Below are 22,167 nucleotides of genomic sequence, written 5' to 3'. Positions count from 1 at the left end.
TTTTTTTAATTCATGGACTAATTGCATCAAGAAAATTTGTTCCCTATCTCTCATCTATAAGAAAGAGCACATTGCTATTCCAGTGGCTCTTTTTCATTGTTCTAATAGAAATACAATCACACAAATTCAGGGAAAGAGAGGGGAAGTAGCACTAAATGGCAGGTGGTATTTGGATGGTTTGTGGTAAATTAAACCACACAAATAGCACTTCCTCCTTTGAGTGGTTTGTCTGGAGTGGAAGGGAGAGCTTGCATAGGGTAATCTTACAAATAACATCATCCAATCAGGGATCCTTCTGTAAGTACGGGGGGACATTACTAATAATTATTCTGAGCAAGAGGAATAGGCCATGATTTAATGGCATCCTAACTTTCAGGGATTAAATGGAGGCAGAGGTGGCATGGGAGTTCGTCAGGATTTAAAAACCTTGAACAAGTAGACACAAGAAAGTTCTTGAAACCTGCCCAGGATTCCTAGCAGTGGGAGAGGTTCAATCCAAAGTGAAAACCAGCCTCAAAGACTGATACCTTCTTTCTATTTCCCAGTTTTACCTTAATCAAATGCAGAAGTAGCACTGCAATGCAATTGTTCCATGCCTTAAATACAAATATATGTGGAAAATATACTGTGGTGCTGCAAACTAGAAGACCAGGGTACTCATCCTTGCTGCATCCAGTTTTATGACTCTGCACAGTAACCAATCTCACAGAGCCTTAGTTATCTCATTTGCGAATAACAGTAACCAATATTTATTCATCACTGATAAACTGCATGCTGGGCCCATGCTATGCTTTACAAATATTCTATTTAACCTTAAAACAACCTTATGAGAAATATTCTCTTACTAACATCATCTTCTAGATAAGGACACTGATGATCAGGGAGGCTATGTGTCTTCCCCTATTGCACATAACTAGCAAGAGGTGGAAGTGCGTTCAAACCCAGGTTATTTATTCCAGAAGCCAAACTTTTAACTGCAATGCTCTAGTGCCTTAGACTACTCAATCTTCTGTCTTCCTCTGGGGATAAGGTTTTGTGATTCTGAATATATTTTGTTATTAAGCAAATTTTTGTTTAGGGAGAAGGAAGGTAGATGACTGGTCCTGATCTTCACTGAGTGTCTCTACCACAAACCATCAAGTGTTTATCTATGTGAGTGTATTTTATCCTACTAAAGACATGAGGCAGATGCTGTGGAAGAGATGAGTGCTAGACAATTGAAGACATTTCCTTTTTTAATACTATAGAGTTATTGCTGAGAAGACTCCGTCCAGTCAAAAACTACATTTTCTAGTGTCCCTTCTCCTACATCTGCAACTAGGTGGGGCCATGTGATTGCTTATGGGATGTAAACTGTAGTAGAGTGGGTCAGTTCCTGGACTAGAGTGGGTACGAAGTTGTTTGCTTTCCCCATAGTGTCTATTTTCATCTGAGTTGAATGAATAAGACCTTTAGGAACTAGGGGAGGGCAGAGCTACAGATGGGAAGAGTCTAGGCTCCTGACTTGAGACCATGGCAGAAGGAAGTCCTCTAATAAGGAACAACCACATTGGACTGTGTGGGAACTAGCTGTTAAACTAGCTAGCATTACCTTAGCTTTTAAGTAGCCAGACCAAAGTCAGGCAGCGGGGATACTTGGCCAAGGGATAATAGATTTAACAAGAGGCACAACTATTTCACATGGGGTAAGACATGCAGGATCGTGTCTGTGTGCTTATATTTTTCAAAGCTAAAGAAGGGAGCAAAAGTGGCAAAGGGTTTCAATTTCAAAAGGGTGAGTAGAGATCATATACAATGTTTGGAAACAGTCTCCTCTCTTTTGCTGATGTATATCCTTCATTACACTACATTTAAAAAAAATTTTTAATATATGTTTAAACAGAATTTGATGTCCTATGATGACAAACTTCAACCCAAGACATGTATAAGGACTTAAATAAACTTGTGTTCAGAACCCTGGGAATTGCCTAAGAATGTTTCTTGGGCTTTTACAAATGCAGTGGAACTCCCCCAGAAAAGCATCCCACTCAGGTCAACAGAACTTCCCTCGCAACATTTTGCAGTGTCAGCCATCTTGGAAAGCCACGGGTGAGGAGGGATGATGGGCAGGAATGATTAGAACATTGACCAGGTCACCTACTCCTCATATGTGTTCTAACAATCACCAACTCTGCAAAGGTTTTTCTGGACTTATATAGTCCAAGTAACAAGTAATAAACATATAGCAAAGGTATTAGAACTAGAATAATAGTACTGGTCACATTCTTTGAATTTATTCTGATATAGACGTATTGTTATTTTCACTCTAGAAGAGTCTGGACTTATCTAAAAATCTCCTGAAGAAGACCAGTGCATTGGGTTAAGGAATCCCAAGCAACCATATCTTCCAGGATACCTGAATGGAGAAAGGAAAGGTCACAGGAATGTGATTAACAAGGAAAAACAAAGAATAAAAAGAACTTCAGACTTACAATGAAATGAGGGTGTAATAAGCTTGCTTTTAACCATTGGTAATATAGTTAAAACCCACTAGATGAAGGCATATGGATGAAAGGAGAATAAGATCTGGTATTACATTTTGAGAACTCTGGATTCAAATATTCCTATCCCATTCTAGGTCAAATATATCTATGTTATGTGGACAAAAGAAGTCCTTGCTCTAAATAGCTGTTTGGCTAGAATGTTTGCTTTTCAAGCAATTTCACCAAGTAAGAAGAATAAGTCAGACTCCCATTTCTTCATCCCATTGTTTACCAGAATAATGATATCTGAAACAGAGATGCTGTAAATTATTGAAATAAGTTATAAAATTGCATTAAAACGCCCCTCTCTTATAAATCCCCAAAATAACTCCTAAAAATAATTATTCTAATATGTTGATTTGTGAACAATGCTGTGGAGCTATTAGTCGAGTGACTCCATTCAGAAGGAATATAGAAAAATGATTATAAAACAATTAAAAACCAAATGAATGAAAACACAAGGCAAGGATGGAATTCTAGGAATATCAAGGCAAAGCCCATGTTTATGTCAGTGACAGGGATAACTTTGAAAAAACAAATGTTGATTCATTAATTTGAATTCCCATCATGAAGTACCTTAGACTTCATTGGTTGGGTCTTTCCAAAGGTTAATTTATATCATCTCTGCATAGAGAGCCTGACATGGTCCCCAAGCACTACTCCTTCATTGGGATTCCTATCAAAATAGCAACAGTGGCAAAGCTGCATTCAAATCTTACTCAAAAAACCAGTACTATAAATTCATAGAAGGCTGATTTTCATGAGATTTATTTCAAAGTATGGCCTGCGTGGGAAAGGTCACTTAGATGTTACCTCTCCTGTGTGCATGTATTAACCCAAAATGGGGGTGGGGAAAGTGGGGAGGTAACTGAACCCCAGCAATGTACTGGGTCATCAGGTGTTTGAGAAACAGTCTATTCAAGCAATAATTTTAAAAGGCACTTAAGAGAAGTTAAATTACTAGCTATTAGCCCTTAAAATGCACATAAGGTTAATTTAGAAAATCCAGGAGGTATAAAGGAGATGTTGGTTTAAAAATGGTGAAAAAATGCCTTCTCGTAAGACGATAGTCTTATAAGGAGCTGATGGACCCTTTTGGACTACTGGTTTTGGAATCTCTAATAATAATAATAACCTAAAATAGTACTGGTTCTTACTAAACTGTTTATTGAGAAGGAAAAGTACCACCAAAGATGTTGTCAATTCAAAGACTTATGAACATGAACTGGTATATTTGGTGAAATTTGTACAGCCTAAAATTATACAAACAGAACAAACTTAAAAGACTTGAATCAGATCCATGTCGGCTCAAAAAGGATCAAGGTCTCAAGAGTGCCAATGAAAAAGATCCACTATTTCAATATCTCAGGAGGTTAAAAATCAGAGTTCAGTCACTGTTTTTCTGTAGATGTCCAGCATCATCTGCAAGAGTCCATGGACCATTAGCCTAAGGCAGAATACAGCATTACTGGATAGAAAGGAGTCATCAGCTGTCACCACCAACACAGCTGAAATGTGGAAATAAGAAAAATTTAGGGGAGTTCTCAACAATGAGGCTACTTTTCTTGTCAACCCAAGGCTAGAATGAAGCCTATTTTAATTTAGACGGAGCGCCCTTGCTCTTCAAATAGTAGGCTCTCCTCAGGTCCTTTGATTACTTATAGATTTTAAACTGTGGGTCATGACTCAAGAGTCAATCATGAAATAAATGTAGTGGGTTTATTATTAGCATTTAAAAAGAACAAAAACTATAGAATAGAATAATAAAATCGAGAACATTGCACAGAGCAATGAAACTTAAAAATTGCGTGTGTGTGTCTGTGTGTTTGAGGGTCATAATTGTGGAGAGTTGACAGGTTCAAAGGGGACCCAAGGAAGACCTTGCCCCTAACTCTCTCTTCCTCTGTTTTATCAAAGTACAATAAAACATGTATTTCCCTACATCATGAAGACTTTAGGGATTTCAAGGGCACTGAACTAAAGTAAGTTGCACCCAGGAAGAATACATCTTAAGTTTCATCGGCCATGGCTGATAATTTTCCTACAAATAGAAGTCAAGGTACTTGTGTGATAGAAGAGGTGTGCTAAAAAGAGTAGATGGTAGGGCCACTGAGGTCATCTTAGGATTTCACGTATTTGATCTGCACCCTTCCTGGTAGTGCAGATTGAGGATTTCTAGACAGAACACTACAGTGATTTTGTCAACCGTAAAAATTAGTAAGAATTATAAATGTCCTCTCCATATTTCAGTTTGTACCAGCCAGTACACTTAACAGACATAGTAGATCTTTCTCAGGGCCTTAATTTTTACATCAATTACAACTTTCACGGGAATTTATAGTCAATCAATCCTGGTTAATGAAAGGATCTCAAGGACCATTTATTTCAATGATCCTTAAATCTCAGTACACATGAGAATCACCAGGGAAGTTCAAAAATATATAGACGCCTGGGTCATACCTCCAGAGCTTGAGTTTCAATTGGTTTGGGGATAGAGCCCAGGAATTAAAAAAAAAATCCTCCTTGATGGATTCTTCCATACAGTAGGGTTTGAGAGGCACTCAAGTCCTACCACCCATATAATTCTTGAATCCCCTTCTCTCTATCCTGAACAAGGGTTTTATTTTATTTTTAAAAGCTATAATTTCAATATTCTTATTTAAATTGAGCAGGAATCTGTCTACCTTAGAATGAAGCCACCTTTTTTGCCCTTCCCCCAGTACTTCCATCCCAGATACAGGATGATCAGATCCCTCTCCTGTATGTCAGCCCTTCAGTACCAGCACGCGTAGGCAAACCCAGTACGTACTGTAGAATGTAGCAACACATTAAATGTTCATGGCTACTGATATTATTGGTGTAGTTGTTATTATTATTGCTATTAGGAAACAAAGCAAAAATCACCAAAGCGATCTTACCAAGAACATGTCAACTTGTACAGTAAAGACTATGGATTGTTCATCTTAAAAGGCAAGATACATGTTTTTGCATTTCATTCCCTTATAACCTCCTACCATACAATATGGATAAGTAATGCATGCAAGAAAAGTGCCACAGGTGTGCTCAACTGAACCTTTGCAAAAGCCTCCTGCCTTTCATAACAATAGCATTCTGGATTATGGAAGAACTTTCATTTGGCATTCAAAAACACCCCCAACAAAGTTAAAATAAAATAAGATACCAATAATAATTCTTCTTAAAAGAAGCCTGAATGAGAATGTGTAAAGTTTAGTCCCTTCTAGAAGAAACAGACGTAAAAAGGTAAATTGGAAAAAATAGCTTTTGGGAATGTATTTCCACCTCTGTCTCTATACCATTGCTTAACTTTAACCTCTCTGTGACTTTAGCTTATTCACCCATAAAGCCATTGAACTTCCCCATGATTTAAGAGATGTCTACTAGGATTAAGGCAATGTGCTTTCAGGTTTGGTACCATGCCTAGACTCCTGTGAACACTTCATAAAGGATTATTATTTATCCTGTACATCATGTTGCATTTAATTTTAGTGTGTTAAACCAGATTTATCTGAACTCTGAAATGAATAATAATAATGAAAATAAAACAGCCAGCTTTCCATAGTTTTTGGGGGGGAATACTTTAAGCACCTAAATCATCTGTTGTCTTAGTTTTGCTATTAATTCCAAGATTAGTAAGTTAAGGAATTTTTTATGAATTATTTAAGCCTTGTATTGAATCTAATTTAATCATTATTGCCAAGATTAATTGGGAAAATCACCTCTGATTAACTATTGTGATTAATAGTATAAACAAAAATAAACAGCGTAATCTAACAAACCCGAGTTTTAAAGATATACCAACCCTCCTCCATTATTTTGCAGAGCTGAATGTCATACCTTCAACTAAGGAAGTGAGGAGGGTAACATTGGCTGCTTTCCGTCTTCCTGCTGGTAAATTCAAGCCAAGCCTATCCAGTTTCTCTCTCAGGCAGCGACCCCCATTCTTGGATTTTGCTCTATGAAAAACAAATAAAAACTGAGTTGTGAAAGTCCCCATTCTAAAGAAAATGATAAGAAGACTTGACCATAAGTGGAATTCAACATCAGGGGGGAGAAATAGGGCTGGGGCTTGAGGAGTGTGGTGTTGAAACAGTCAGCAGACCCACAGTGCCAGAAAACAACTTTGTCTTACCTTCTCAAAATGCCTCCCAAGAGTGAAGCATTGAGGCATTCAGGAGGTGAGAGTCGTCGCTTGACCTCGGCTATAGTCACCTTATATTTAGAAGTAGAACTGAGAAGAGACAAACGGCCAGGGACAGAGCAAAACAAGTCTGTGGGATTGACCACACAGGTACCACCTTGAGAGGGAAAAGTATATACATATTAGTGACAGTGAGAGAGAACAAAAGCATGAGAGGCAGCTAATAAAGGTGCCAGTCTGGCTTTGGGAATACATGACACCACCCTGATCATCTTAGAAAGCTTCTCTGAAGACGTCCTTTCAAATAACACCAACTAAATCCACACAGGGTAGTTGTTAGTTATCCGTAGCTCTGTGTATGTACACACGCGAACAATGGATAGATGCTTTTTATCCAAGGCTTATTATACAGATAAAAATTTTGAGGGCCCTTTTCCAAAATGTTTGAGAACTGCCACCTCCTTTCCTTCATACATCTGCCAACTAAAGACACCACAGTCATATAATCTGCAGGCCCACCAAAAATCATTTGCTCATTAGCAGAAGCTTCTGGAAGTGCAGTCAAACAGTGGCATGCTGTGGCTACTGGAGGAAAAGCCTTCGATCTCTGAGGTCCAGAAAACCCCTTGAGCTTCTCTCTTCTCCAGGAACAAGAGTGCAGTCCCTAACCTCAGGCAGCCAATGACAGAAGTGGACCTGAAGACCCAAGGGTGATCACAGCCAGGGAAGGTTTCCAGCTGCCCAGTTCTTGCCCCATTGCAAAAACCTGTGCCAATGTCCACACTGCTAACATAGTGGCTGCATAAACCAGGAATTTTCTTGGTTCAATGGAAAAATGGGGAAAAAACATCATTTATGGATAATCTTAAGACCGACTTTCATTAAAGTGTGAGGTTCTAAGAGGGAAAACAGAAAATATATAGGTGGTAGGCAGGGGAAAGTTGTCCAAAACCATTTTTTTTGTTCAATATGTGTTCCTCAACTAGCAGTATCAGAGTCTCCTAGGAGCTTGTTAGGAATGCAGAATGTCAGACTCAAATCCAGAATTCTTAGTTGGACTCTGCATGGTAACCACTCCTACCCCTGCCTAAGGTGATAAATGTGGACATTAAAATCTGTGAAGCCTTAATCTCATCACTTACCACCTAGGTAGATGCTCTCCTGTTTGACTAACAACTCAGATGGAAGAGTGGGTTGGTGGAGTCTTGGCATTCGGATTTAGGTACATTCTCTGGGCACAGAGGTGAAAGAAGGTGGGAGGATGCAGGATGTTTAAAAAGGCAAAGTGATCTCGGGAACTGGGAGAAGAAAATAGGCTAAACTTGCCCCACTCTTAAAGTGTTTCTATTCCTGTACTTGCTAGGGTCCCTCCTGGGTTGTCTTATGGTCATCTAAGATTCTCCTGGAAGTGCTGGGGATCAAGGTCTCTTTCTCTATATATTCTGAGGCCATGATTACCCTTAATGCCTGAAAAAAATAGGAGAGGAGGACCATCTAGGCAGCAGCTCTCCAAGCTGGGTACTGTGTCTCGTCTGAATTTCCAAAGGCAGTGCCTGGAAATCTGCCTTCAGGTGAAATCTGAGAAATCATAATTTCAACTGTCAAACTGAAATCCCTTTCTTGTCATCAAATTTATGGCAGATACCACAGAAAACTGGGAAAACTCCTGCCTCAGGAGCTGGAAACCCAAAGTCACCTGGGCTTCCCTATCTCTCTTTCCAGAGAGAGTTTTGAGTTACAAGAAAAAACAAAGTGTCCCTAGATTCCTGGGCCTGAGGAGACCATTCCACTTGTACTAATACTCTCTCTCTTTGTACTTACAGATAGAAAAAAGATAACTCTTTTATTCTTAACTGACTTTTCAATAGTTGAGATGAACAGGAAAACAAGCTAAGCTGGGTATCAACAAATCTGGGTTTTAGAGCGATACTGTGGGTATAATGATCTTAATAACTTTAGAATTTGGTTATTTTGAGGTCAACTTGAAACTAGAATATTAAATAAGAAAGTCGTAATATCTATATTTGAAAATCATAGAACCCTTCCCCCCCCCCACAGTTACTATGAGTCATAAGCAAATTCATATTCTTACATAAAAAATGCATTCCTTGCACACTAACCAGTACATAACTGAGGGCACAAGGAATCTCACACAACATGGTTTATGCTTATTGTAAGGAAGAGAAAGGCGTGTTTGAGTATATGTATGTATTGTTTTCCTGGCACTTAAAGAAAGGGAAGGATACAAGTTTAGACCTTTCTTGTCTTTATTAATCTTCATTGGATTAAAAATATAACTCAGAGAGATGTGGAAAATTATTATTTCAAAATAAGGAGTTAAATCAGGCTCTCTCACTTTAGAAAACAGGCCCATTTTGGCAAAGTGAACCCATCTGCTGAAAGCCAGCTGCTCCTAAGGAAGCCACTGGGTCTGCTACTTAACCATGTCCTAACTCCCTGGACCCCCCACCTTTCTCTCCCGCATCCAGGTTGGCCTTCTGGCTTATGTTCAAAAAATAAGCATTTATTAGCGAAGTGACACAGGCTGCACATTAAGAGTATGTTTTATGCACACACAAATTGCCTGGAGGATTTATTTTGTATTCAGGATCAGCTATCAACTCTAGAGTCTTTTATTTTTTATGTCACAGTATCTTTAAAGGGAATTTCTGTTACTTTGATACTTGGCATTCCTGCAGCCTTGGGGAACTCTCTTGTCCTGGCTAAAGATTTGGCAACTCGTAGAGTTTGCAGCAACATGGGGAGCCTGATATCTTTCTTTCCAGTGGCTCGCAGGGAGGTAGGAAAGAGAAAGAGGTCAATATAACCAGAGTTTTGCATTCGGAAGGAAGGTACTGATGGAATAGGACGTCTTTAAGGGGATCCAGACTACAGATGGCGTCAATGAAAGAAAGAGAAGCTCAAAGAAAGGAAGCTGTGAAACAGCAGGGGGGCCAAGGCATTTGTAGTGCTCATCCCCAGTGTTACTAGCTGAAGTTCTTCAAGGAGGCCAGGTTGCATACCAGCTCTTCACGGTGAGATATTCATTCTAGACTGGGAGGACTATCTCTGGTGGCACAGTCAGAACCCCCCGGCAGAACTACTCCAGAGTTCATCCGCTTCCCACTCTTAGTATGCTCAAGCAGTGCTTTTACTGGGGTCACTGTTTAAAATTGGAACGTGGAAATGGGCCTCCTATTTCCAGTGATTCATCCAACTCAGTTGTGTAGCTACGGTAATAACAAAAACAAAAACAAAATTGGGACTATCTGCTCAAGGTCTCTTGTCTAGGAGATGGCTATCATAACAGCCATAACTTTGGCATGGGTGCAAGTAGAAGCCAGCCAACTCTTTAGAGTGAGTGTGACAAAATCAGGTGCGAAATCCACAAATCAGGTCTTGCAGCTGCCAGGCTTTGTTAGATCCCACGCAGCCATTAGAAGCATGAGTTGGGGCTGTGAGTTTCTTGGTGAAGCTGGAAAAGTGTCTGCAGGCACGGTAATGGGGTCGTGGAAAGGGTACTGGGCTACAAGTAAGAGCCTGGCCAACTTGACCTTGGACAAGTCGTTTCACCTCTCTGGGCTTCAGTCTGTTCATCTGAAAAGTGGGGATACTCAGACCTTAGCTTATCTCGCCACGGGGAGGTGCAACAGAAAAAATGGACGTGTACGTGCTCTGCAACCTGGAAAATACCAGCCAACCCCGCCACTGTGTAGAGCAACTACCGCAACACAGTGTGCTCTGCAACAGGCTGTAACGCCTGGGGCGAAGGTCTGCGCGCGTTTTCCCTCCTCTCTTCCCGGGGAATTAAGGCAGAGCAAACACCCGCGACTGTCTCCGAGGAGCTGCTGCTCACCCGGCGCCCCAGTGCTGCCTCAGAGTCACGCGCCCTTCTGCTCTCCTCTGGTCTCTAAGAACAGGCCCCGACCTTAACGGGAAGCCCAGGGCTCTCTCCAGGCGCGATCAATACCTCCTGGAGGCCTTCCGCGCGCGGGCTCTGTGCGCGCGTCCTCTCCAAAGCCGCGGCGCCGCCCCTCTTGTCGCGGCGTCGGTGTTGACATAATTAGACCAAATCTTGAGAGCAAAAATAAATGCTCTGTTCGCCTTACAGCCAAACAGATGTTTACAATTCAAATGAAAGAAATACAAACGGCAGGGATTTTTTCTCTCCCCTTCTTCATCTCCAGTGATGGCTCGTTTTTTCTGACACATTAAAAATGTGTAAGCTATTAGGAGAGTTTCCTGTCCCTGTTTGTTCTGCGGTTGCATTTCTTCGAGGTGCGTGTGCGAGCTGGGACGGTTAGGATCCTTCCCGGCTGCTTCCCCTCCAGCCTCTCTTTCTCCTCTCCCCTCCTCCACACCCCCACGCCGACAGTGGCAGGTATTAATTGTAATGAAACAGGAAATGAGGTGCGGCCTTAATTGCAATTAAGTAAGGCCTCTGATCGTGTGTCAGCCCTGAATTGCTCTATTTGGAGAAGGATCTACCATTACAGGTGTAACTGGATTACGAGGGCTGCAAGTCCTCCTCCGGGCACAGATTCCAGGCAGAACAAAAGAAAGGGAGGGTGACACCGGGAGACCTGCTAGTTTAATGAGGGGGTGGGTGTGTAATGGTGGGGGGTAGGGTGAATAAATCTACTACCCAATGCTGAGAGCGCTTTGGCCTTTGGTGGATTTTCAAATTAGTTAAGAAAGAGGGGAGTCAGTAAGCAATGGAAGAGCTCCCCACCCCCGCCACCACACTTACTAACAACAATAACAAAAACAAAGATTTCCAGCAAACTGTGCCTCTAGATCCTTTGGCATATGGGTTTTAGGCTTCATGTAAGGAAAACTGAATTTCTAATCTGCAGTATCTGCACGTGGGGTCTAACGAGGGAAGCGAACCTCCAGGTATCACTGGCTCTATTTCACCCACACTGGATGCGCCATAGAGATGAATTTTGAAAAGTTAGAATAGAAAGCGGTTCTGGGTAGCCTCTCTCTAATCCCGGGCCCTGACAAAGGAAGAAAAACTAGACTACCCATCCCTCTCCAATCTTGCTCCACCCAGGAGCGGCTAAAAGAGCAAAGGTTCTCTCTAACTCGGATCCCAGCGCTTCTGGGGATTTTTGGAAACCCGAAGAAGTCCAGAGGCGCAGCCTCCTGACAGGCAGCCCGCCGTCCATCCGCAGGGCTGCAGAAGGGAAGGGTAACCAGGCCTACTAAACTGAAAGGCTTTAAAAAAAAATTAAATCAGATCTGACAATGTTTGTAATTCAGTGTTAATGCCTCTGCCTCGGCGTGCCTTTAAGCATTCTGACACACTCCAGCTCTCTTAAAACAGTTCAAATCATATTAATTCCCCCAAAATGTTTTGATTCAAAGTAGTTTGTATTTTGTGTAGCCACGGGCAATCGGGAAAGAGATCCTGTTTGCCGGTGGCCGGGTCCGCTCCCTCTCCGCGTGGCCCAGAGGCTATGGTGGTATTTAAGCTTCTGAAATTAGCCTGGGGCTGCAAGGCAAGTGATCACAAAGAGAAACATGGGCGCTTCCCTCCCCTCCTTCCTCACTTTTTCATTTTCTTTTCTTTCTTTTTTTTTTTTTTTTTTTTGGAGTTTGCGCTCCCGATTTCACAAAAAAAGACCAGGGCCAAAATGTCATTTTTCACCCAAATATAGAAAGACTGCGTCTTGTCATCTCACTTCCATTTCCTTCTGAAGACCTTGGCCCCCTACGCATTTAGGCGCCTAACCATTCTATTGCATTCTGGAGCCATTCATTATTAGCTTCATCACCATCATCACCATCATCGCCATCATCTTTCTCCTATTATTAAATACTCAGCGTGAAATGAAAGGGACTAGCATCTGACAAATGGGAGGGGGCCAGGAGGGAGCTTCAGAAGATTCATGGGGGAAAGGAGAGTGGGCTTTCCTTTTTTTTTTTTTTTTAATGATTAAAAACACAGACTAATCCTGTAAATAGAAGTTTCATTTCTTCAAGAGATGCCTTTTGAAACCCGGTATCTGAATATTCAACGAAGGCAAAGTTCCACTCTGTACGTACAACATTAATATGATCTCTGCAGAATTTGCTACTCAGAAATATTAACATATCAAAGCCGACGCCCGAGGCGAGAGAAGCTATCGATACGCGAGCACTGGGTAAAGTAAAGATTATTGGTTCTGATGGTTGGAGTGGCGGAGCTGCCGGCGAAATCGCGCACACCATTAACCGAGAGTGAGCGCGCCGGGAGCCGCGCCTCCGAGGCGGAGGCAAATATTTTATCTGGGTTGTGATTTATTCCGCCGCTGCCTGCTCTGCCACGCACTCTTGGGCTCTTCCGCCTTCATTAAAAGCGAAAACAATGTAATTGTCACTCACCAAAGTGAGTCCGGAAAATGATGTTTTGTTCTTTGCAAGTAGAAGTGGTCAAATTTAAAGAACGACTGCACACCCCCTCCTCACACACACAAACCCACAATAAACCAGGACAGCCTCCCCTTGTCGAACTCATGTAGGGCATTTAGAGATCTGTCTTTCTGCAGAAAGAACAATTCGAGGTCTTCAGAAGTGAAATCTAATTTTTTCCCCTCCCACGGTAAATTCTGGAAATTATTAGAAATGTAAGTTTATCCGGGGGGTTAAAAGGAGAGGGAAAATGATTGAAAAGTTGTGCTTTTTAAGAAATCGTGTTTCATGTGCAGTCACAAGTAAAGAAGGGATTTCAGGAAAAAAAACATTCCCATCTAAGCTATTACACAATATTGGGTTACGTGACGGGTGGCAGTTTGGCAGAGCGTCTGAACGTCCTTATCCGGATTTTTTGATGACTAAATGTGGCGTGAGTTATCGATATTACGCGTTCTTCGCACTACCGTGACCATGGAAAGAAGGGTCTTCCTTAACGTTTCTTCAAAATAAATAGATAGGTGGATAGATAGATAGATAGATAGATAGATAGATAGATAGATAGATAGATAGATAAAGCGGGTTCAGAGGGGAGTCCAGCGATGAGGGACCGGATAAGCTCTGGCAGGATATATGCCCCGTATTAATGCAATATCTCCTTGTCATCTTTGGTATTCTTTGGTAAATTTTCACTAACATTGATCATTTTAGCGTAACCACACACGCGCACACACGCACTGACACACGCCCTGGTCTCTGGGACCCAAATAGATTAATTGACCTATCCCTAAGACACGTGGAAGTGATTTCTGAGCAGCTAAAGTCCGAATTCTTTCTCAATGGGGGAATTAGAGTCTAGCCAAACAAAGCAGACACAAACCCCAAGTTACATCCCTTTCTCTCTCTAGCCACGCTGTTCTAAAAGATTATTTGGTTCAAAATAGCAGATTTGTCACTGCTCTTCATGTGAAACGAATAGGTACCGAATTCTATAAGAACAATAAAACATCGACTAAGAAAGACAATTTATGTGATTCTGATGCGGTAGGCCTGCAGTTCTTACCTCGTGGCTACCCCAAAGCGCTAGCCTTTCTCTTCCGAGAGAGTGGGTTTCTGGGAGAAGGTCCCCGAAACCTCTCTCCGGAAATTTAACTGATTCCACAGCTGCCTGCCCCTCCCCAACTCCAGCTTTCAGGTTCGAATAATCCCCATCCACTATCAGCTACTGAATGATCTGATGTAGTTTCCAAGCATTCTGAGAAGGTGATCTTCGTGGAGAAGTGAGCCGCAAGCCCGCAGCAGTGAGCGGATACAGCAGGGCGCCGCGGGCTCCCGGCGCTAATTAGTGGCGCTGTTCTTCAGCACCACCGGGTCCTCTCAGAGCTCCCGGGGCTCGGCCTCCCCTTTAGTATTAGGGCCCCAACAAACCCGAGCAGAACGCCCCGCCTAGCTTCTCTTTCATTTATAACATCTTCCTCCGACAAAGCAGTGTATATATTTTCTTTCTATTTTCACTATCGTTGGGCCTGTTTTATGCTATTTAAATAGGGCTGAGAGTTGTCTGGAGGACAGGAATAAAAGTGCTCACCTTCTATATTTGTGAAGCAATAGTAGTAGTTTTTTTTTTTTTTAAATTAGGTTTCTAATTCCGTGGGAGCAAAATAACGGAAGAACTATTTTATATTTAGCAGAATCTACAAGTATCCACTATGACAATAGCCACATTCCAAAAGGAAAATATTCTTTGTTTTCTTTCCCCTTCCGTTTAAATGGAGTTTCACATTGGACATCAGGTTTAAACATGAAAGACTCCACTACTTTCTACCAATACATTTCTCTGTGGAAAAGCATTGGAATCTTTCAAGACCTTTTGAAAGGGCTGGAGAGCGAGCGAAGGACATTTATTTGGTGTCATCAGAAGTGAATCAATGTTCAGTGGTTTGGCTGATAAAGACAACTTTGGCCCTGGAGCTGGAATTAGTCTTGGTGAATAGGCCACATCTTATTAATTCGTATGAAGTTGGGATAACAGCTGGTCCCCTTGCCTGGTATGCTCATCGGGTTACTCAGTTTGCTAGGAAAATAAGCCTCAGAGGCTCTGAGTACAGTTAAGTGGAGAAGCCAGTGAAATCTGCACTGCCTTGAGGCCCTGAGAATGTCATGGTTGAAAACCTTTTGTCAAATGGATGATCTGAAAATGCAGCCCCCTTCAGTGTCTGAGAGCCAAAATCAACAGCTCTCTTCTCTCTTCTTGCCTTCCCCCCACCTTCCAATTCCATGGTTAACTCTGGATTCAGATGTTTTCCTCAACAGATGGGAACGAGAAAGCTTTATCTGGTACAGTTAACACCACCTCCTCCTTCCACCCTCTCTAAAAGAAAGAAATGTTCTGGACACGTAGAAAAATAGGGGCAGCTTCAATATTGGCATTTCATTAGCCTTCCCTGAAGCCTCAATGGATCCAGCCTTTCACAGAATCCTTCAAAGCCTCAAGCTAACACCATCACCTCAGACACCCAGGCTGTGGCTGGCACATTTAGGACTAAATGAGACCCAAAATTCTGCTCCAGGTTGTGAAGTTAGGGGAAGGGAGTGTGAGAAGTGGGTTTTTTTGGCTTTTATTTTTTATTTTTTTTTTGGTTGTTTCTCTCCCCCCTCTAACTTTGACTTTGTCCCTGTGCTGTGAAGAGCACATGGATCTTTTTGACACAGGCTCTGCTTTGAACCTCATCAGAAGAAGGGAGGCTTTTTAATGTGAGTATTTCAGTGTTGGACAAAATCGTCCCAAACAAAGATTTATTGTTTTCTTAATCATTAGACATGGGAGATTTTGTTTAAAAGCACCAGTGGGTCTTTAAAACAAAGCAACAGATGAGAGAAGACTGTTTAAGTCTAACACATTCGTACTTACCTCTTCTTATCACTCCACCTTGGCCATTGAGAACTAGCCCACACTGGGCTTCCACGGAACCCTTAAAAAAGACAGAAATAAAATCACTCAAATAGAAACAAATAGGTATGGCATTTAGGTGAAGTATTTCAACCTGTCCCATCCCCAAACCTCTTCTCAGTAGGCATTTAAAAACAGCCATTGAGCAGGAGCAAGCTGGGCAGCAAATGATTTCAAGAAAAAAAAAATGGAAAGTAAAACCACAACCTAAAATTTGTATAAATCTTAAGGCATGCATTTTACAGGACCTTACAATATTACACTTCAAAGTGCCTGAGTGCTTTTCATCTTGGCACAGAGACAGAGAAGTCCTTTGAGTCCCCATCAAGGCGCAGGGTAGAGCAAATTACACCAAAATGTGATATTTTGGGACTGTGGGCTTCTTGGGGCTCAGAAGAGACATTTCAGGTGTAGGATTCAAGATATCTTATGAGGATTCTGTTTCATACCAAATGTAGGGATACCCTATAATGCTACCCAAAATGGGCCTTATGGAGGAAACACCCTTAGGTCCATTCACTGTAGATCTTCTTGCTTCTAATGGACTGAGGAATAATTTTAGTTGGAAAGGAAGAAAGGGCTTGCTGTTTTTTTTATTAAAAAATAAAATTTTCTCTTCTCTTCTTTTTCTCTCTCTCTCTTTCTTGCTGAATGAAAATGTGCTAAAGGCTCATTTTCCTTTACAAACAAACGAGGTATTGGACATGAAAGAGGCCTTGAAGGGTGTTAACCTACCCAACAGCCCGTGAAGAGTTAAGTAAATGCGGAGAGAGTCGGTGCATAATAAAAACCCACTTTACAAAACAACCTTTACAGCCCCGGCTCCCTTTTTGCCTCCCCATTTTCACCATATTGAGGCAGGCCTGTAAGACCCCCCTTTTCAACCTACTCACGAGCTCTTTCTTATTTTAAATGTTCTGCCTTAAAGTGATTATCAAATCAATATGAAAAAAAAAAACTTAGAGACTGAGCATAAATTAAAGCGGTGATGGGAAAAGGTGTGACAGTTTCCTTTGTTGGCCATAGCAAATCTTTTTAGGGGACTCAAAGATGGAACTGAAGCCACAAGACTGTTTGCATCTGTTAGGCAGACTTAGACCGCCTTCCAAACCATTGGACTTTCACTTAAAATTCTGTGCAGGGAAAACTATATTTACATTTGTTGCATTTGAAATGAGGCATATGCTGATGAATGTTTTAAAAAGAAAGAAATAAAAGGAGAGAGACGGGTTTCTCCCACACACCCCCTCCCCATTTCTTTTTTTTCAAAAAAGTAGCTATTACTCTTTCATTTTCATTCTGCCAACTAATTCCAGGAAGAGAGGAAGAAAATAACTGGCCAAACTCACACATTTTCTTTCTATATATGTGTATGAAATCATACATACACTATTTCTTCTAGTATTTTGGTTTCTCTTAACATGAGTAATAAACGCGGAAAGAGAGATTAAGTATATGAACTGTAGAAAAGGTTTCAAAATATCTGAAATTTACAAGGTAATGGGCCTGGGAACCCTCCAAGGGAGAGAACCGCTTTCCCTCCACTTTTTGGCGCACGCTTAAAATGTTTACTTTCTTAGGAGAAACGAATTTGGTTCTCGTCACTTAACAAACTTTTCCCCCTCAAAGTAAAACATGTTGTTTGGTCGGATGACATTGCATAAATGACCAGTAGAATGGCACTAAGTCGAAAATTGGATAAACTACGGTGTTCTTTTGCACGGGATTCGCTCTTTGTCTGGTGCTTGCAAATGTTCTAATCCCCTCTTTTGAAAAATGCCCGGCTTTGTGCCTAGCACAGAAAAAAAATTTGTACAGATACAAAAAAATCAGCAGCAGACGTGGCTATAAAAAGGAGTAAATAGGTTTTAGTTGAGCTAAGCATTGAATGGCAGATTTTTTCCCCCTTGAGACATACGGGGATCCTTGTGAAAAATGTAAAAATGCTTAGAGCGTATAAAATTATTTCGTGAATATCAATGTAGAAAGTCAAGGTTTATGGAGCCAAATCTTTTTTCTTCTGTGCCGATCTTGCGGCTATAGGTCTTTGTTAGGGCTGGAAGGGCTTTCACTTTAATTTTAAAATAATCTCTTGCTCGGAGGTAAATGAGGGGAAAAGATTTTCTGTGCGCAACAAGGCATCTCTTAACGTCTCCAACTTGTGCTCTCGGAATATTTCCCTCTTCCTTGAGAAAAGAGTGGAGAAGTGGTCAGCTTTGTGCTGACTAAAAAATTAGGAACTCGCCGGACAGCTGCACTTGAAGCTCAAAGAAGTTTGACTTCATGTCTTCTGGGTTCTTTTATGGATATTTATGGGCTTACTTGTTTGAAACGTGGCTACCACAATATATTTCCATACTTGTAAATGCTATTGTGAACAACGGATGTGCAAAAATGGGTTAAGGAAGTAGGAAAGCTCACCTGAGTGATGGCCTCTACAGTGTCTGAGTTCCTTTCTTCCTTCCTTTCTTCCTTCCTTCCCTCCCTCTTTCCCTCCTTAACCCCTTCCCTTATTTCTTTCTTTCCTTCCCTTTCACCTTTATTCCTTCCTTCAGTTTTCTTTTCTTTCCCCTCCTTTCTCTACCTTTCTTTCTTCATTTCCTTCTTTTTAAGGAGTTGCATCTTATATAAAAGACAAAGGTTTGGAGAGGAAAAATGAAGTTTTACATCATCGAACTGGACGGGTTTCAGCACACATCAAGCAGAGAAAACATTAGGCGCAACCCCACACGCTGGCAAAGTGCATCGCGCAGGTCCTTTCTCAGGGGCTCATTTCTGAGGCTTTCATTTCCGATCCTTTACTTTGCACGGCAATTTCGTGCATTTGGTGAGCTAGAGCTCAGCGTCTTCACAATTTCCTGACCCATGCCTTTCCGAGAACAAAGCAGTGCCCCAATTCATAGTAAGACTTCCATAAGCTCCATTTAGAACAAACGCCTGGGATGCGCTATTAGTACCAGTAAGGCGCCGCGCGCGATTGGTCATCAACTCATCGGGTCTAACTCTGGGTCCAGTTGGCTCAACCTCAGTCTCTTGATCTCCCCCAGCCCATCCCCTCGGGGACAGAAATATGGATTCACAGATGACTTCTGCGCAGGCAGACCGAAGGTGGGAGGCCGCAGATAGCCGGACTCCCGCGCATCCAGGTGAAATACCTCGATCCAATGAGAGGGACAGAATGGGCTCACGCCTCCTCTAATTGTTTTGATAACTTTCTATAAGTGGGGAGCATGTGTGCGTGAGAGAGAAAGAGAAGTGGGGGGAGAGGGAGAGAGAGGGAGAGAGAGAGGAGAGAGGGAGAGAGGAATTCAGTTTACAGTCAGAGCACTAACGAAGAGGGAGGGGGAGGGCGTAGAGGGGAGGGTTCAGACAAATTCGCAGCATGCTTATTTACCTGCAAGTCTTCCGCTCCGGCGGCGGCCAGCCCCAGGCTGGGCCCTGGAAGGAGTCTTTGATCTGGGTGCATTCCATACTGAGAGCCATGGCTCATGAGGGACAGGTCGTGGCGGCGGTAGGCATCGAGGCAGCCCAGCTCCCGCCTCTGCTCGTCCAGGCAGGACGACTTGAGCGCCCGCGCATTGTGCAGGTTAATAAAATCGGTGGGCTCCCCGTGGTGGATCTGCTGGTAGTACTGTTGCGAGTGGTGGAGCGAGTTCAGAGAGTAGGCGTCGGGAGTGACGGCCGGGTGGCTGTGCTGAAACTCGTAATGGAAGGACTGGTGGTGGAGCGGGGTATACTGGTGATTAGTGGAGAAGTAGGGGGACGCAAACTCGGTGCCGGTGGTGGAGTAAGTTAAAGGAGAGGAGGAGGAATAAGCGACAGTGGAATTGGCTACGGACTCCAGACAGCCAAGCTGCATCAAACGGTAGCTGTTTGATCCGTCGTGACGTATCTGGAAGGAAGAGGGGGAAAAGGGAGAGCAGAAAAACTTGAGGTTTGTCATTTTGCAACCAAGGTGCCGCTTTTCCCGAGTCAGGAGCTTTCTCTGGCTCTCCAAGGAGAACCAACACGCAGGGCTCGGGTGGAACCGCAGCCCCGGCGCAGCGCCTTTGCCAGAGAGAGCCCTGGCGAGCAGGCGAACTGGGGGTGGGCGGCCTTGTCCTCACAATCGAGAGAGCGAAAAAAAAATCCCCCACGCTATATAGGTGCGGGTGACACCACACGCACACGCACACACACACACACACACAGCCCCTGCCCAACATGCGCAGGCAACTGGGCGTTGGGAGCCAGGTTTGCCACTGACTCCAGGGCCACGGGGAGCGAACCGGAGCATCCACCCGCACCCAGGGCCGGCGGGCGCCTCGCCGCTTGCAACCCTATCGCACACCTAGGTTCCTCGCCTGTCCTTGCTGAGGTGTTCGTTCAAAGCCGCTCAAAATCATTGCCCATATAGATGTATAGATATATAGATACATATCAATAGTCTGGGCAAATCGCTTAACTTGCTCGTTTCCTTTGCCTTTTGGGGGAGGGAAACCCGATCCCCCCCTTTCAGCTTCTCCTTTCTTGAATAAGCCCATTCTAAAAGGGGTGCGTTGTTCCCCACCCCCTTGTCCACCTACCGCTCCCCCCCCATCAATCCATTTACTTTGCCTTTCTGAGTATCATTTTCCCGTCTCTATCTCCTTCTCCTCCCCCCTCCTCTCTTTCTTTATTATTAGGATTATGTTTTTTCCCCTCATTATGGCAAATGTTTCTTAACGTTGCAGAGTTGCCCTTCCTGGCGACAGATGTCATAACGAACTTTCTCCCCTTTCCCTCCTTAACTTCTCCCGAAAGCCAGATTATAATTAAACGTAAGGGTCTAATATAGATAAGAGACAGGGGAAGCTGCCACCGCCGCCGCCACCGCCGCCGCTACCGCCGCCGCCGCACACACGCGCGCTCAAAAAAAAAAAAAAAAAAAAAAAGTAATAATACCTCGGCATCGTGGACTAGTCCCGGAAAGGTAGTTGACATGTTGGGTTTCTCCGAAAGCTTACGATGCAATTTCCCCCTCCAAAAAAAGAATCGGGAAAAAAATCCAAACTTCTTGTAATTTCCAATTTTTTTTTAAGGAAAAAAATGTTCTATAGATAGAGATCTAAATTGTAATGGCTTTGCCCGTATCAGTTAGCTCCTTGCCTTGTACCCACTTAAAAACCTGTAGGAACAAAATTTTCCCTCTGCACAAAAGCAGCTCCCTGGAACAGATTTTGTACTTGCTGAGTATTTCTTTGGCTGATGTCGTAGGTCCCTTGGTAATATAGAAGTTTTGAAAATTAAGCATCAGCACTGAGAACTGGGAGGACAATAGGCAGAAGAGATTTATCCCAGGAGACAAGGAATAAATATTGTATCTTCGCCTAATAAGGAACTGGAGGTTCTTTCAACATTTTTATCCATTTTTTCCAACCTTTATCATGCTTTTCTATACCGACTGAGGTGGGGACTCATCTCTGCGGAGAGCATTTGCACACATTTTATTGTGAAGATAGAGATCTAGCCCTGATATGTGTATATTAGAGATAGGAATATATATTAATTAAATCTTCCTTTTAGATGGGTAAGTGTTCATTCCTATTGGTTCCACTCTCTGGATGCCGAAAACTATTTTTTCCAACAAGCACCCAAATCAAATTCACCCACATTGGGGTATCAGCCTTCACCCAAGTGGAAACAATGCTTCTCTTTCCATATTTACATCGAATTTGGGTTCTTTCCCCCTTTTGAAAAGCAACACTGGTTGGTGGTTTATACTTCTGGTTAGCTTTCAAAAGAAGTAAAACCATAATGGGCACTCCCAAGTTTCCACTATAAAGATATAGAGGAATGGCAATATATTAAAAAAAACAACAACAAACAACAACCCCCCCCAAAAAAAAACAAAAACAAGAGAATAAAGATACATGATAAGATTCTACATTTAGATAAAACGTTTTCTTCCACTCTCCGACCCAACCCATTTTCCCCCTCTTTTGTGTTTTTCTTTCTCCATTTGGAAACAGCCCTGGATGGAGAGAGATGCCTTTGTAGACCATTTACCATTGACACCAGGTGTTTGAAGACAATTACCCCTCAAATAACCTTTAAGTGCTTGGAAGTTATATTTTACAAAGAGAGGGCACACCCATCTCCATCTCTTCGATGGATTTCTC

General features: G+C 42.5%; 1 protein-coding gene across 1 annotated transcript in view; it reads right to left on the bottom strand.

The window, feature by feature from the left end:
• The window catches only part of TFAP2D (transcription factor AP-2 delta), a 50,763-nt gene extending 29,774 nt beyond the window's left edge, over nucleotides 1-20,989 (bottom strand). Inside the window, exons 1-5 of the mRNA XM_004468913.2 lie at nucleotides 20,951-20,989; nucleotides 19,422-19,919; nucleotides 15,989-16,049; nucleotides 6,673-6,838; nucleotides 6,378-6,496 (exon numbers count right to left, since the gene is read on the bottom strand). Of these exons, the coding sequence (XP_004468970.1) occupies nucleotides 6,378-6,496; nucleotides 6,673-6,838; nucleotides 15,989-16,049; nucleotides 19,422-19,919; nucleotides 20,951-20,989 (883 nt within the window). The remainder of the gene's footprint in view (nucleotides 1-6,377; nucleotides 6,497-6,672; nucleotides 6,839-15,988; nucleotides 16,050-19,421; nucleotides 19,920-20,950) is intronic.
• Between the last annotated feature and the right edge of the window lie 1,178 nt (nucleotides 20,990-22,167).

The sequence above is a fragment of the Dasypus novemcinctus genome, chromosome 11 (genome assembly GCF_030445035.2).
Source record: "Dasypus novemcinctus isolate mDasNov1 chromosome 11, mDasNov1.1.hap2, whole genome shotgun sequence".
NCBI lineage: Eukaryota > Metazoa > Chordata > Mammalia > Cingulata > Dasypodidae > Dasypus > Dasypus novemcinctus.
Note: the sequence above shows the minus strand (reverse complement) of the source record. Positions and strands in the feature narration are given on the sequence as shown.